This window comes from Triticum aestivum, chromosome 4D (genome assembly GCF_018294505.1).
Source record: "Triticum aestivum cultivar Chinese Spring chromosome 4D, IWGSC CS RefSeq v2.1, whole genome shotgun sequence".
Lineage (NCBI taxonomy): Eukaryota > Viridiplantae > Streptophyta > Magnoliopsida > Poales > Poaceae > Triticum > Triticum aestivum.
In genome coordinates, this window is record NC_057805.1 from 500,536,941 (window position 1) to 500,553,504 (window position 16,564).

General features: G+C 40.1%; 1 protein-coding gene across 1 annotated transcript in view; it reads right to left on the reverse strand.

The window, feature by feature from the left end:
- Window positions 1–6,236: 6,236 nt before the first annotated feature.
- Window positions 6,237–16,564, reverse strand: part of LOC123099037 (callose synthase 9) — a 34,266-nt gene continuing 23,938 nt past the window's right edge. Inside the window, exons 34-51 of the mRNA XM_044521147.1 lie at window positions 16,379–16,553; window positions 16,126–16,240; window positions 15,625–15,744; window positions 14,250–14,365; window positions 14,077–14,160; window positions 13,882–13,994; window positions 12,979–13,031; window positions 12,044–12,220; window positions 11,245–11,292; window positions 10,567–10,725; window positions 10,164–10,277; window positions 9,969–10,057; window positions 9,725–9,883; window positions 9,519–9,621; window positions 8,058–8,177; window positions 7,410–7,460; window positions 7,135–7,317; window positions 6,237–6,744 (exon numbers count right to left, since the gene is read on the reverse strand). Coding sequence (XP_044377082.1) covers window positions 6,508–6,744; window positions 7,135–7,317; window positions 7,410–7,460; window positions 8,058–8,177; window positions 9,519–9,621; window positions 9,725–9,883; window positions 9,969–10,057; window positions 10,164–10,277; window positions 10,567–10,725; window positions 11,245–11,292; window positions 12,044–12,220; window positions 12,979–13,031; window positions 13,882–13,994; window positions 14,077–14,160; window positions 14,250–14,365; window positions 15,625–15,744; window positions 16,126–16,240; window positions 16,379–16,553 — 2,216 coding nt within the window. The 3' untranslated portion in view covers window positions 6,237–6,507. The remainder of the gene's footprint in view (window positions 6,745–7,134; window positions 7,318–7,409; window positions 7,461–8,057; window positions 8,178–9,518; window positions 9,622–9,724; window positions 9,884–9,968; window positions 10,058–10,163; window positions 10,278–10,566; window positions 10,726–11,244; window positions 11,293–12,043; window positions 12,221–12,978; window positions 13,032–13,881; window positions 13,995–14,076; window positions 14,161–14,249; window positions 14,366–15,624; window positions 15,745–16,125; window positions 16,241–16,378; window positions 16,554–16,564) is intronic.

Genomic DNA, 16,564 nt, shown 5'->3' on the forward strand with positions numbered 1-16,564 from the left:
TCGGTTGTGTGGCAGACGTGCGCGGTGACTCTGGCAGCACCATGCGAGCAAACGTTGACGAGCCCGTGCTAGCCGCGGCCACGGAGGCGCTAATGAGCCCGTGCTGGCCAGGATTCAACCCTAGGTACATCAGGGCCTCCCTCGTTGCAACAGCGACTGGGGCATTGGTTTCCTCTTGCTGTGCGGCGGCGGAGAGGGCGGCGACGGCCGCCGCTTGGTCTCTTGCGTACGATGCGTGCCTCCGGTCCTTTCGCTTCGCCAACTGCACGGCCCGCTCCTCGGGCGTTAGCTTCTTCTTCTTGGGCAGCGCCACGATCTTGCCGGGCGCACGGGGATTTCCTTTCGCGGAGGCGATGGAGGCGAGGTCGGGCGAGGCCGGCGGCAGCATCGAGGGTCGGCGCATCGTCGACCATGGCTGGGAGCGTGAGCGAGCGGGAGGGTTTTGGGAAAGTGGAGGGAAATGGTGGTCGTTGTGCCACCGACTGGCGGGCCAGGGGGAGGAGTAGGCACGTGTCGCGCATGTCCGTTTCGTGTCCGCGCCGACGCAAATGAGGCTCAAATTTAGGCCGGGAATGGGTCGGCAGGCGGCGAAAGGCGGACGCGCGTTCGTTTGGGTCGGCGCGTTGGGCCAACTTTTTTGTCCTCGGCAACCCAAACGGATGCGCGCAGACGAAATGGGTCGGCGCGTTGGAGTTTCTCTAAGGGACTAAAACCTGAGTGTACACTTAGCAAACATATTAGTCCCTATAATTGTGTGACATCAATACTAAAACAACATTAGGGGCCAAGATGTACTTTCACCCTCTCAATGGGACACTTTAGAGTCACAATTAAGAAAAATAATGTCAATAGCAAGAATGATTTGGCATGAGTTTTTTTTTACAATTCCTATTTTCCTTCTATTGTCATACAAATCCAACACCTTTCCTGCAAAAGTTTTGACTCTTCTTACTGGATATCTCATCAAATTTTCACTTCCCTTGTGACACACCCATGCCACAAGATCTCCCCAGTAATGACCTTGAGCAATTTTTTGCCAAACATAGCTTGGATTTATGATAATCCAAGAGTATCCATGACACCGTTCATATTCGATGATAGCACATGGAATTAAGTAGGCAAGTAGCAATAGGTGCAATGACATTTGACAATGAAGGAGATGTAGTGCATTTAGCACATCGAGGAAGTTCTTCAGTTGGATCAAGTTAAGAGTACATTTTTGTACATAACTTGACGAGCTGCCCGATGAGGCTCCAAGCTTGTAACTTTTGCACGTATGATGTTTCTTCATGGATCTCCATGGTACTGTTGTGAAATCTTCTTGGTGTTGCCTATTCTCCTTGAGATATCACCACAAAGGTGATTAGCAACCACTAGTGTTAGACCTTGAGACGGCATCCAAACCTTCACAAACTTTTCGGGGGGAAATCACAAGTTGATTCCTCATAGGTCCATCTCGGTCATTTCACCCCCAACCCATTCATAGGTTCCAAATCACTGCAAATCCAAACAAGAAGACCTCGGAGGGTCCGTAGGAAACATGCTCGACAACTTTGAATGAACTATTGTTAGCCTATCCTAGAAGGGTCTGAATGAATGGAACAAAGGGTTTTGTAAAATTCACTTATCCCAATTCGAAGGTTCCGACTACTCGCCATTCAGATGGTACGGATTATATTGGGACCTAGGGATGTCGCTAGTGATCAATATCGAGATGTTTGGACGGATATGTCTATAGTGTCCAATTTCTTTGAAACCAAACTTCACTGGCTAGAGGGTCTTGGACGAATTCACTTGGAGGAACCGAATGAGAGTAGGACCTTCTTTGGCATCATGTAATGCATGAACCACCCGGTCGAAGGGTCTGAACAACACTTAAAGTAACTCGAACACTCTTTAAAGGACTCGAGGTTCCAAAGATAATGCACTCGAAGGCTCGGGACATGAAAAGAGGAGAGGATATGGGTGGAAGAGTGAGGGGTTTTGTGCGAGTTCTGGAAGTCTAGGTTTGAGCACTTAGCAAGAAATATCTTCTCATCACAAAGTCCAATATCCCCTGGTTTCTTCGACCACAAAAGGCTAGAAATATCATTAATCTTATCGATCATTTCTCATAGTTTTTTAGGGGTCAAGAACATCTCTACCAACTAGGTGGACTAGAAATGATTAATACTTGAGCAAAATGTTCGACCATCAATCTTGTCTTGAATCGTCAAAACCCAGTATGGGGGCCTAGATGCACTTTCCACCTTTATTATACGAGGTATTATTTTGTAGATGTATATACTAGTATTTTAGTTTTGTCTTGTACATATGCGACGATACATACACAAATATATGAGTACACTCTCGTACAAATTGTAGATCTTCAAAACGTTGAACAAAACCAAACTAAGAGTACCTCATATGGTTAGGTTCCACTAGTGCTCCCATTTTTCTGGATTTAGGCTTTTCGACGATGTTCGTTTGGTGCGAGCAGATGTTCCCGTCGACTATGAGGCATCTGTGGTGATTTCGTCAATCCCACGATGTGATGTAGGCTCGGTATCTCAAAGGTGCTCATAGGGGTCGTGCATGTGCATTCATAGGGGTTGTACTGTGTTAAATAAAAGTGTTGAACGAAAAATTTGAAAATTGACATTACTACTAATTCTATTTCGATCCAAACACCGAAACTAATGGAATTGATCACCAATTATATTGCTTGAGGAACTGGAATTGGTAAACGGATCCTAAGTAGAATTTCAATTGTCTACTGTCTACTTACCCTCTATAGTCAAAAAACGGCAGCGCTATATCTAGCATTCAGCGAGACGGTAGAATACCTCGCTGAAGCGTCTACAGTAGTTGGGCCAGCCCATCCGCACACATTAAAGGAAAAGGAGAATGAAAAAGTAGGAGAACGCAGCTTCTAGTTAGTGATAAGTAGTACGGGCACAACCTACTCGAGGCGATTGGACTGGTTTCCTCCGGGTTTTTTTCTTTTGTTTCTTTTCTTCTTCCTACCCTAAATTTTTTTCATTCTTTTTTCTTCTACATCAGCTTACATACATAGTATTACTACCATTTTCTTTTTCTTCTCTGATTTTTTCATTCTTTTTGCATTTGTTTCTTTGTTTTTAATTTATGTTTTTCATTTTTCTTCTTCTTTTTTTTTTATCATTATTTTTGCATGTGTTTCTTTGATATAATTTTTTGATTTATTTTTTTCTTTTTTATGTTTTGTTTAATTTTTTGTTTCTTTTGGTTTTCATTTTACATTTTTTATATGTCAGCACCATTTTTTTAATAATGTTTAACATTTCTCAATGCAATTTTAAAAAAAATACATGGTCAACTGGTTTTCTTTACATATTTTTAAACATTTTATGAATACATGGTCAACATTTTTTCTACACACACTTTTAAACTTTTTCAAATGCTTGATTAACATTTTTCAAATACAAGATTTACATTTCTAGTACATGGTCAACATTTTTTCTATGCAAAATTAACATTTTTTCCAAATCCTTGATTAACATTTTATAAATGCAATATTAACAATTTTATCACATGGACAACATTTTTTCTAAATATATTTAACATTTCTCAAATGCTTGGTTAACATTTTTCGAATACTTGTTCAACATTTTCCAAATGCTTGATTAACATTTTTATAGACATGATCAAAAAAATAATCATTTTTTAAATACATGGTCAACATTTTTTCTCTAGACATTTAACATTTTTCAGATACTTTTCAACATATTTTCAAATGGTTGATCAACATTTTTATATACATGATCGAATTACTTTCATCATTTTTTTAATACATGGTCAACACTTTTGTATACACAATTCACATTTCCAAATGCCTACGTAACATTTTTTCAAATGCTTGATTTACTTTTTTAAAACACATGATCAAATTGTTTCATGCCCATTTTATTTATATCTTGTACTATAAATTCTTCGTATACATGATATACATTTTCTCTATACACGTTTAACATTTTTCAAATGTTTAATCAACATTTTTCAAACGTTTTGTGTAGATTCATTTTTGTAATTTATTTATTTAGAATATTAGGAAGTATAAACAAAAGTAAACAAAAAACAAAAACGTGAAAAAAAACAGAAAATAAGTGTTGTTGTTTCTCATGCGCCTGGGCCGGCTCAATTCACGCACCCTTCAGCGAGGGTTGCCTCTATCTCGCTGGGCTGAATCCCGAAATCACTAGTTGAGGAGTACTCGTTGCAAAGATCACTCCAACTCCCCTGGTTGCAACAAGTGGCGAACATGCACGCCACTTGTCGCAACCTGAGAGTTTTCCCTTTTTCCGTAGACCCGTTTATTCAAAACGTTTTATCTCTCAAACCGTGCGTCCAAATCTCTAACCGCTTTCACCGTTGGATTCCTCGCGTCGAGATCTTCAAAACTAGATCTCGTGTTGATAGGTTTTGACGAACTTTTTTTTCACGAAAAAAACCCGACAAAAAACTGACCGGGAGCACGGGTTTTTTTCCTTTCCGAAAGAGGCACGTCCGTGCCTCTCACGAAAATCACAACCGTGCCTCTTGTGGAAGCAAAACCGTGACTCGCGAAAGGGGAAAAAAAGAGAAAACGCATTTTTTTTCGTTTCCGAGGAGGCACGGCCGTGACTCTCGCGAAAGCACAACTGTGCCTCTCGCGGAAGCAAAACCGTGACTCTCGCGAAAGAAAAAAATAGAAAACATGTTTTTTTCGTTTCCGAGAGGCACGGCCGTGACTCTCGCTAAAGCTCAACCGTGCCTCTCGCGGAAGCAAAACTGTGACTCTCGCGAAAGGAAAAAAACAAAAAACATTTTTTTTCAAGAGGCGCGGCCGTGACTCTCGTGAAAGCAAACCGTGCCTCTCGCGGAAGCAAAACCATGACTCTCGCGAAAGGAAAAAGAAAAAAAGAAAACGCGTTTTTTCGCGCAAAAAGAAATTCCAAATTTTTTTCCCGAAAAGCTAAGGAAGACCGGTGGAAAACCAAAACGTCAAAAAAGAAGCTGAAAATAAAACCGTTTAAAAAAGCAGAAAACGCGTGCGGAAAAATAAAAAAATTCCAAAGGAAGCGTTCAGAGCGCGACACGTGGCGAATGGCTGAGAACGTGCCAAGTGGCGTTGGTCGTTGCGAGGCTCCCGGAGAAGCGCTCGTTAACTAGTTGCTCTCGCTGAATCCGAGATTCTTCTAAAAAAAAACCTGAATCCGAGACATGGGCCCGCCCAGATAGGTTCCTAACGCCACCACCATTGCTTGCCGTAACAATGCTAATTATCATGTTTCAAATGGAATTTGCGTCATAATGCACCGTCAATGGAAGAAACTAATTATCATGTTTCAAATGGAATTTGCGTCATAATGCACCGTCAATGGAAGAAACACAGGAGGATTACGGCATGGTTGAGCAAAGGCATGAGAGGAGGTACGAAAAGGGGAGCAAGAATGACCTTGCAGCCCCATGGTACTAAGGCTCCGTTCGGAAGCTCTCGAGGAGCTGGCTTCCAAAAATCGCTCCGAGAAGTCGGCCGAACGACTCCGCTCCGAGAAGCTGGCTCCGCGGAGACGAGTTCTAGGCAGTGCAAATATCACGGAGATGAGGAGCTGCGCTGGCTCAGCTTCACAAAAATCAGAAGCTGGAGTTCATCAAAATTACGCTAGCAATGCCACCCCGAAGTAACACTGAGTCGAATCGTTTTCCTCCATCAAAGCCCAGCCTGATGGCCCGACTAGCAGCCCGTACAGAAACGAACGCCCACCTGCTCTGCTCTTGCAACCCTAGCCACCGGCCGGCGCCCCATCGCCGGCCGGCCACCCCGCCATCGTCCGCCGCCGCAGACCCCTTGGATCTACGCCTCGTCTCGCAGATCCCTGTCCACCGCCGTTTGCAGCAGCCGCCACTCCCCATCAGCCACCACTCCCGCAGGTCTGCGATCATCTCCGCCATCTGCCACCACTCCCTCCATTGATCGCCGCCGGCAGCTGCATGAACTAGAGCTCCTGAACGGGCATGCCACAAGATCCACGCCGGAGAAAGCCGTTCCCCCAGCTCAAGGTGAGCAGCCACCTCCAGCGTAGCCGAACAGGCTGGGAGCTGCAGCAGTGAGCCGAACGCTTCCTGCTCCTCACAGAAGCTGGCTGCTGGCCGGATGAGAAGCGGGAGCCAGCGAGTTTTGGAAGCGAGAGGACTTCCGAACGGGGCCTTAGTGGCACGTAAGATGACTCAGGATGTGCAGACCACAGTTTCACAACATAATCTAAAGAAACTAACATAAACAAGCTATTTTAACAATGATTCAGCACCCGGTCCTTCAATAACACCACCTCCTATAACTATCATGAGTGCAAAAAATGTCGCAGGCGATGTACATATACAGCCATAGAAAATAACTGCCAGTCAACACGGAGATATATACATATGCTGCTAACTCAGAACCGGGGATCAACTAACTACGAAGGTGCATGATCTGGGTGAGGATTCAAAAAATGGATGATGCCACCATCATATGCCTGCATTCTGATTGTTGCCAGCCAGGATGAGAGAAATCTCCAAACCTCTGCTGAAAGCCTGGTTGAACAGTAGCCGTGTCTGGAAGGTGGAGATGAAGGGAAACCAGGAGCAGATGGCTATGGGCACAAAAATGATCATTCCCATGCCAGCATCATACAGACGAGCCAGCGAGCGCACTATTTTCCACAAACCCAATCTCTTCACAATTGGTTTCCATGCCACAGCAATCTGCAGAAGCAAAAACAAGATCGATAAAGATTTGGTTAGTAAGAACTCTTGTATCCTGAAATTTGGATTTGTTTTCTTTGAGATAAAAATCTATATGGTGTTTGAAACAGTTGTACGGTAGTAAAGATATCTCCGCCTGTCGAGCTAACAATGGAGCAACATTCTGTTACTATGCAAAGGTAAACCACATGGAAGACTTGACATATACCATCTGTGTCATCATTCTATATATAAATCCTTTCATTAGCTACGCAACATGAGCAGATCCACTACCAAGTTTTAAGTTGCGTAATAACCAACTAGCCTTTACTATCCAGTGTCATTTTGAACAATGGCACGGTTTCCGAAATGCAGGATTTCATGGTACCAAAGTTGCCACATGAAACTCACCGAAAGAATTCCCCATCCAGTAGGGACATATGCTAGGATGGAAGCAAGTACATCTAAAACAGTGAGGGGTGTCATCGCAATTGCCACAACCAAACCTGCCAAAACCACTAACAGTGCAATGCTTTTGACCAGACGCAGGAGCAACTGGAAATGAACCATGGCCTTGGGGTTTAAACTAAATACCTGCAGATTAATACAGAAAGCAACACAGGTGAACACTGCGATCAGTAAAAACCAGGTATGGCTGTTAAGCATTACATTGCGAATACACGTACCATTAGGAGGACAAAAAGCCCTCCAAGCACTGCCCATGAAACCCAATATACCTGCAGTGCCAAGACATGATATTACTATTCTAGTATTCTTTTCTTTTGATAAAGTAGGCCAACAAATACATGCAATTGATTCTTCCCCAACTGTTCTCAAAGGAACAACTGATACATCGGTAAGCTTAAACCGCATTCAAGGAAATAGTAGAACCAGACATGGTGCTGTGATGTTCTCAAGCAGTTAAGACGACCAAAACTAGCAAAAGAATGGCAATGCTTAACATTCAATCCAAGATCAGTTTTATGCGGTGTCGGAATTGCACCTGTGTATGCGTTATGGGTGGGTTCAGGTAACAGAAAAACAGATTAGTGTTTTGAGTTAATTTTGGTGTAATGGGGTCACTACTAAATTAAGTAAATGGCAACCATTTTTAACATGGTCTTCCTTCTAAACATACAAGAAATGAAAGAAAATATTTTTGTAATCTTCTAAAGTACAAGTGGAAGATCAGACAATCAACGATATATACAAATATAGACTTTGCCTTAGCAAGTGCTTAAAGAAACTGCAGTATCTTTGGTACATAAAATCCATGTTCATTTGTCAGTGAATTTCATGTCAGCAAGCAAAACAGTGCTGAAACACAAACATACCGATAATGTTGTACTTTCTTTGGCTGCATGCATGTGGTAAACAACTCCATACTGGAAAATAAAAAATCTTAAACTAAGTATAGTTTCCAGTATCCTCCCGCGGAAGGTGTGAATATGTGCCTGAAAAGGAAATGTTTGGAAATGAATTATTTTCAACACCTTGGACCTCAACAAAACTTAGTGTATGAAACTTCCAAGCGTAATACCAGGGGCGGATCCACATGGGGTCAAGGGTGTACGTCTGTACACCCAAATGTTTTGGCAGGAAATTTTTATATATGATTTATACTAGATACATGTATAAAAAGTGGTGTGGTTTGTGCAATAAACATCATGCCGATTCATATAAACCGGTCTCAAACCTTTGGTCCAACTATCACAAACATCTTGATTCCCTTAAGACCAATTACCATCGATGCGTTTTCACCATCTCGTATTACTATTACCAATCCTACATGAACTATGGTTTTAACGACGCCTTGTTTCTGGCCATGACATATTTTATGATTGTATAGAAAACAATCGTCATTTTTTTTACTATTTTCTGTAGGGTACTGTCATTATTATTGAGGAAAAAGTTTTTACTAGCTACATGAACCTTTTAGTTATTACTTACGTACTTACGAAGCCTTTTATCCCAAACAATTTTGGGTAGGCTAGATATGAAACCCTTTCACGAGGACTTCCCAGGAGGTCACCCATCCTAGTACTACTCTCGTCCAAATGGGTTTCATACCCAAAGGACTGGCTAGTTTTTACGTTGGCTCGCCAAGCATATCACAACCCTTAAATATGAAACCCTTTCACGAGGACTTCCCAGAAGGTCACCCATCCTAGTACTGCTCTCGCTCAAATGGGTTTCATACCTATGGGACTGGCTAGTTTTTATGTTGGCTCGCCAAGCCTTTTAGTTATTACATTGGAAAAAATATTTGAACACCCAATTTTCGAATCCTGGATCCGCCACTGCATAATACGTATTGGTATCACATGAAGAACATAAACCCAACTGCAGACTTAAGGAGACAAATTATGCAATGGCACAAAGGAATTAACACCTTTCAGTATTTTCTTTAATTGTGTCCTTTTCAAAGAAAATAATTGCGGAAAGAGCACAAGTAATGACATAATCAGTGTAGAGGTGGTGCAAAAACAGAGCAGGAAAAGTACGCAACATTTGGCATAGTAGTAAGCAAGACGAAAGATAAAGTGAGCTTATTGAAACTATTGATACATCTATATAAGAATTCAAAAGCATAAATCACAATGCTGCTTCAAAGAAATATGCCAATATGTTCTCATGACATCATCAGGCTGCAGCAGGATATTTGTAGAAGTTCAGTTTTGTGACAATGTTGAACTTCAAAAGCAATTCAGGTGTTGACACAAATAATGCAGCAGATAGATGTCATAACAGATCATTCGAGACTGGAGAGGCTAGTCAAAGCAACATTGAATTACCAGTTCTTCATCCCACCAAGCTTCCCAGCTTTCTTCTCCTTTAACCCCAATACCACCTCGGTAAAAAAGCCAGTTTGTCCAGTCTCTGAAATCCTCGACGACCCTGAGAGAGCAAGAGAGAAGGGGTGGCACAGGATTTTATCTTTGTCCTGACAGTTTATAGTGATTGGCTGGAATAAACATACATACAATGCTAAGTGGCTTACTTTTGCCATTCAAATCCAGAAGGGTTGAATACATATGGAGCAAAAAGCCAAGAAAGAGCCATAAACCAGCTACTTATGGAAAGTAAGATATAGCCAATTGCTCCACTGTTGTTAAAACCATAAGCTAGAAAGATAACCAACAGAAGTGCAACCTCCAGCCTACAAAATGGAACAAGAATTGTTGGCTTGGATATTACTGAAATTGCACATACAATCATGAAAGTAACATCACATGACAACATACCCTTTCACAAAATGGCTTCGGGAATAAAGACGGTAATTCTCAGCAAACTTAATATGCCGTACCACAAAACCCCTACCAGTTGCTCTATACTGGTAATAAATAAGAAAAACAAGATCAGTATAGTGCGAAATTCTCAACAACAGAAAAATGTAGTGTGAGATTAAGAAGACGAGCATGACTTCCAGAAAGCCCTACCTTTGCACCTCCATGCAGTATTGTGCGACCAAAATAGTGAGTCCTTGTTCCAAGAGAGAACGTGAAAAATACAGAGCATAGTTGGAACTGCATAGTAATGAAGCTAACAAAAGCCTGCATCCACACATTCACATGTAAGGATTCATAACCGGCTGTTCTCTAGGGAAATATTTACAAAGTAGTGGCTATTCATGAACCAAGCTAATAAATATGGCCAAGGTTCCACATAACACACCAGAAAGATAAGCTCATCTAAAAACGAATAAATTAGAACTATATTGGAATCAGAAGGAACATAACTTAATTTAAACTCAATATTCTTTTCAGAGTAGAGACAGTAATAAACCAACCATAAATAGAGATATGATAATAAACCCAGAAGTCTGCAAGGTAAGAGAAATACCGTCAGGACACCTTCTTCCAGGATGAAACCTAGAATCATAGGAATTGCAGTAAACACACCAATCTGGAAAAGAAACTGGGTGTTCAGAGCCACGCTCAATGCTTTATTTCCCTGTATATCCGCCCTATTTTGAATTGATTCTCCAACACCAGATAAAGCCTACAATACAACAAAAAATGCGTCAGAAAAAATCCAAAACGTGACAAAGAAAAGACTGAAGAATCTAAAGATGCAAAGGTATTTTTGACACATAAACTGTTACATACCATTATAATAACAAATGAAGAAGTTTCTTTTGAAAACAGGTAGTATTTAAATGCCATGCAAAGCTTGAGAAAGTTTGCATTCACTATAACTTTGTGTGAACTTCATGTCCCAAAAGTAACATGTACTGGCAGCCGCATGAGCCAACAAAAAGTGCTTATGCTGTCACCAAACTCTGTTGCATGAAAAGTAGTGGAGAGAAAGAATAGCCGAGACATAATTCAAGCAATATGTGCGGCCTATATGACTGGAACAGCAGTAACTAGAGGCATAGATAAGCATGACAAAAGGCGCAGGAAACAAGTAGGTTTGACATTTACATGCAAGTAGATTGACATGATAAAAAACGACCTGTCTGAGATTCTCGCAGAGATCTTACTGCAAAGAAGGAGAACAATGGATATTGAATCTTACCAGATAAGTTTTACCATAGAGAAATATGTACACTGTCAGTACAGTTAGCTGCAAAAATAAATAAACAATTAAATATCGGTAACTCTTAAGGACAAAAGAAGAAAAGGGATACAACAGCGGAATTCTCAAGGTCAACAGGCAGCATCTTCAATTTGTATAATTAGTTTTATCAATGTGACTTGCAATAATACAAATCCCACAGATACAGGTATAGCTCTTATAATGCACAAAACATGAGCTTGCACAAGAAAATGTATTAGTTGGGAATTTAAACTAAGAATAATATTTGAACATTAAAGATTCGTTCGAATGATAATACATGGTAGATTCACAGAAAGTAACAAAAATATTATGGGATCATAGTGAGCATTTGGAAACAGAGTAAAGTAATTGCCATAGCAATGCCTGAAGATACATACAACCTTTTCCACCCCTTTTCAATGAAAAGAAACGCAAAGTCTTTGCGTTTTCTCAGAAAAAGAAGATCCATGCAATATACTCTGTTCATAAATAGATGACCTTTTGGGCCTTCACAGTTACCAACATGCAACTTTGACTATCAGTTTTCATACGAATATTCTAGTGAGACTTGATAGAACTGCAATATTATGACAACACTTATCTTCAAGAATCTAAATAGTATGAGTTTCACATGACCAAACTACTTTTTCATATATATGAGTCGAGGTTAGAAATGTTTGACTGCACACATTCTAGGACATTGTATATTTACGAACAGGATAGTAGAAAACACAGCTGCCAGAAAAAACATAACATATCGTATCAGATATAGAATTACCATAGTACAGAAGTAAAACCCAACAGTAGTCACATAGAAGGATAACATCCTGAAAAAATCAAAAAGCTGCCCAAGTCTGTATATATCTCTGCTAAGAACTTGTTCGCCGTTTCCTCCCGCAACTTTTCCTTCAAATAGTGCGATCTGATTAAGCCCAACATCTCTTCCTTTACCAACCTACAGAATATGTCAAACATCCATATAATGTTCACAAGGCAGTAGTAGAGCCCAAGTTATATGCTACAGTCGGATAAGAGTGGAGATCAATGTGTGGGAAGAGAGAATCACACTGAGGGCATCAGTACTTTTTTAAGCATTTCATTCATTTATAACTATAAAATTGCTGGTAAATATAATTAAGTGGTAGAGGCAAACTATATTGCTCTCTGAGTAACATAAAGTAAGCAAGGTTTAAAGCTGGCAGCTCAAAAGTGGAATCACTCAAGGCCAAACATATTTAGAATATGAAGATGAAGAAAAAGTGGCATCCATCAGAAATTGAAAATACTGGAACACTTGTGTTGCTTACTTCCCCTTAACACACCGGAAAGTTAGCTAGTAATAACCAAATGGAAGTAATCTACCTCACACGACTGAATGACTTCGATCAAGAGTTCATATATGCTCTAATTTAGCAGAAACTGCAATGTAGTCACATAGTCATCTAAAGTTTAGTACAAGACATGCCGTAGATTAAGTTCTGTTATCAAGTCTATCAAAAAAAATTGCAGGGTGTTATTAAGTCTATCCTTGCTGAGTTCTGTAGTACAGTTTTGTCCAATAAAGGAGTATAGATGCGAGGAGTGAACTAATAAAAGTTTACTTGTTTAGAAAGATTCATAGTCAACAAACAAAGAAAGCTTAAGGTTTCCGTTGACTGAAACACCTGATCAGCAGGTACAGTAAAACAATTACAAATTGAAGAAAAACAATACCTGGATATACTCATGGTGAGTTATGTTCCCTTGACGCAGAGTAGAGTTAAACCCTGCAATTCAAAGATGGTGCACCAGTAAGAAGATACAACTCCACGAGTGTAATATATTATCAGCTAACTAGCGTAATGATAAATGCTATAGCAGAAACAAAGATAACTTTCACGCATATATGGAATCAGTAAGAGGGATACCATAAACAATTGACATACTGATTGTATATGGAAGAGATACCGTCCAGCTAAAACATGAGAAAAAACACAAGACTAAAATATGGTGTTCACAGATGTGTGCGAGGCTTCTACTTGTTTCTTGAGAATACGGTTGCATATAATATCTAGATTACAAAATGGCATTGCAACATATCATTATTAACTTGTTAATTTCATCAAAATTCCTTTCCATGAATAACAGCAAAAATACTGTTAGTGTTTTGTTAAACAAACATGAAAATTGTGAGATATTTCGTATGCTTTCCACTTTTACAGATCAGCAAACAGTACATAATATCAAAATGAGTAAAACATTAAAAAATGTGTATAGTTGACTCCAAAGTGAAGAATTTCTTTCCCTTATGAAGAGCAACACAGAATGGTAACCAGTTGGGATCTAAAGACAAATCACAACAAGATTTAAAATATTATTAGCTAGCACGAGTAACAGAAAGGAAGGGCAAGATAATGCAAAGACTCACTTCAAACATAACCTAATATATACTGCTCAGCTTCTGAGATGAGAAACAGATATAGTTTCCAATGAACTATGTAAAAATGGTGAGCCGTGTACCATCATGTTCTTAACTCAGAAAATAATAGGCAACCACAGAACAAATTAATACTAGAAAAGTAAAGAATGATACACAAACACCAAGAGACAAAGCAAAAAAAGGGTATTTGATCTTACCTGCAAATATATCCTCGCTGATATTGATGATACGGGACGCCTTACTTATGCCACCCCTCGTAATATGAAATATTCTATCAAACACGTCTGGGTGACCATAATGCATTCTCACTCTGCAAAAAGAAAAAGATGTTAACAAGATGTAATTCTAAGATACTTCAGTCGATTAGAAAATTATTATGTAAATGCACTTACTTCAGTGGATTAGAAAGAACACGCTGTCCTAATGTCACAAAACTAGTTTCCTGATTTGACATAAACGAAGCAAGGGAGGAAACACTACACAAGAGAAAATGTTATTTTGACTGGGTTTACCAATGGAGCAAACCAGAAAGAAAATAAACAACCAAAGTATACTGAAATATCACCTTCCGGTGAAGACATGTTCTCTAACACCAAGAATTGAAGGCCTGAACTTGCCATGATTTTGAGAGAATTCCTCAAGCAGATTTCTCATTTTGAGTGCCTCCTCGAAATAGTTATCCTTCAATTGAAAAAACAACTCAGCAATGATAAACAAAACAGTTGATACAGTCTTGCAATGGATCATTAGTCAAATCCTCGAACAGAGACAATATACATAGCAGAGTGAATAGAAACTATGCACAGAATACAGAACTACCAAATGTATAAGAAATGAACACACAAGAAAAAATGTACATGGGAAAGTGAAGAAGGTGCAGCAAATAAATACATTTTTTAACAGAAAGTACTAGATAGCTGCCTCTATTACTGTAAAACCTTCTCTGAGTTGATAGAAAACTACTATTCCCTTGCAAAACAAGAAACTGAATGTCCTAGAATATTTAAATGTGCAGAATTTGGATTAAAATGACACTAATTAAGACAGGATCAAAAAGGCAATGCGTATTGATAGGCGGGCTTGAACAGTAACCTCTCCTATCTTCCTGATTTGCAAGGAGGAAGAGAAGATATTCGGCATGCTCTGTCTGGGAGACGCCGGGTGAGGAATATTTGGAGGTGGGGTCCCAAAGACAGGATCAAAAAGGCAATGATTATTGATAGGGTGGGGTCTGCTATTTTGGATTAACTTATTAGTGGCGCTGATGTTAACAGTATGTATATGGAGCATGTTTCTATGGCCGTCCTTATTGCTGTGGGATGCTGGTATAAGTTGTGAGAGAGAAGGCAGCAGGTTAATAATGAAGCGGTATAATTGCCTGAATGATCGGCGCTCTCGATTCAGACATTGCCTCTGAATTACTGTCAGGCCGGAAGCACTGTCAGCAATTCCGACAAAACAACTCTTTTAATTGTTCAAGCTAAATGTCGATGCCTCGCTGTCATATGATGATAGTACAGGTTCTTGTGGTCCGATGATACAAGATGATGCTGGCGATTTTGTTGTGGCGCAGAATTTCTTCACAGGGCCCATAGCGGATGCGCATACCGCAGAGGCAATGGCACTGAAACGCATACCGTCACTAGCTCACGTAATGGGCATTGAACATCTGCTGGTGCATTCAAATTGTTCGGACCTCACTGATCGCAGAAGAAGTGAGCTTGAATCCCCCCTGTGGCAGTGTCGATCATTGATGATTAGTTCGACATTAGTCAGGAGTTTGGCAAGCTTAGCCAGGATTCATCCCTTTTTCTGCTTTGGCTCCGAAATGGATGATGTATCTCTATTTGATTCGAAATAAAGCTAGCCAGTAGCCATGAAGTATTTCCCTAAAAACAATGACAGTGAATGACTCAAGAAGCGTGAAGATAGCTGGATACCTGATTCATATCAATGGTTTGTACGGCATTTCCGCGAGTGAATATTACAGCATGGTTTTGATTTTCGGGTTTACCCTCCCCAAGCTTTGGATTGCCGGGCAATTTAACAGAATAAATTTCCTGCAACGGGAAGTTTAGTTTGGTCAGAGTGAACACATTGCTCATATAACAAAACACAATATTGAAGTTTAAAATTGAAGATTTAGTGCAGCTTGGATAAACAGGTGTATGGTCATCAAGTAAGTATATGAGAACTGCGATAATAGTATCAGTATGAAGAATCAATGTACTTACTGTCACGGTCTACCCCACAGTTTTATGCACAGATTTTACTTAATGTACCAAAACAATTTAAAAGAACTAACATCGTAGACATTAAAGGCGTGAGCAGGGAAAACAACGGCTGAAACCCAAGCCAACTGCTATTGAACAGCCCCTTAAGAAAATCGATAAGAGCAATCAACCTTTAGCCAGGAGGAAAGACATCCAAAACTAAACTACCTTGTCCTTTCCATGGATGTCAGCTTTAACAAGCTTTGAGTAATACTCAGTGCTAGGCTTTCCATTCTTAACGCTCTCAACAACATCGATGTAAGCAATTCTGAGAGCTTCATTTCTGAAAAACAAAGAAAAATCAGAGATGGTGTACTGGTGTAGCACAATATAATACGCACAAAAAGAAAGAGCTAATCAGCTCCTTCACTGATTCTAAAAAGAGAAGCATCGCTTATTTAGCATGAAATATAAAGAGCACCTTTGCATCAGAAGGGCTATATCTGCAGCTTCTGGTTTCCCTTCTCCTTTCTGCACTCCATATATTTGGCAGGTAACCACATACGTAAATTTCAAATCAGCCTGTGCGCGTGCTTCAGGGGAGTACTCAAAATGTGTGTCAGCCAGACCAGCCATATCAAATGCAGATTCGAGGTCTGGACAAGAA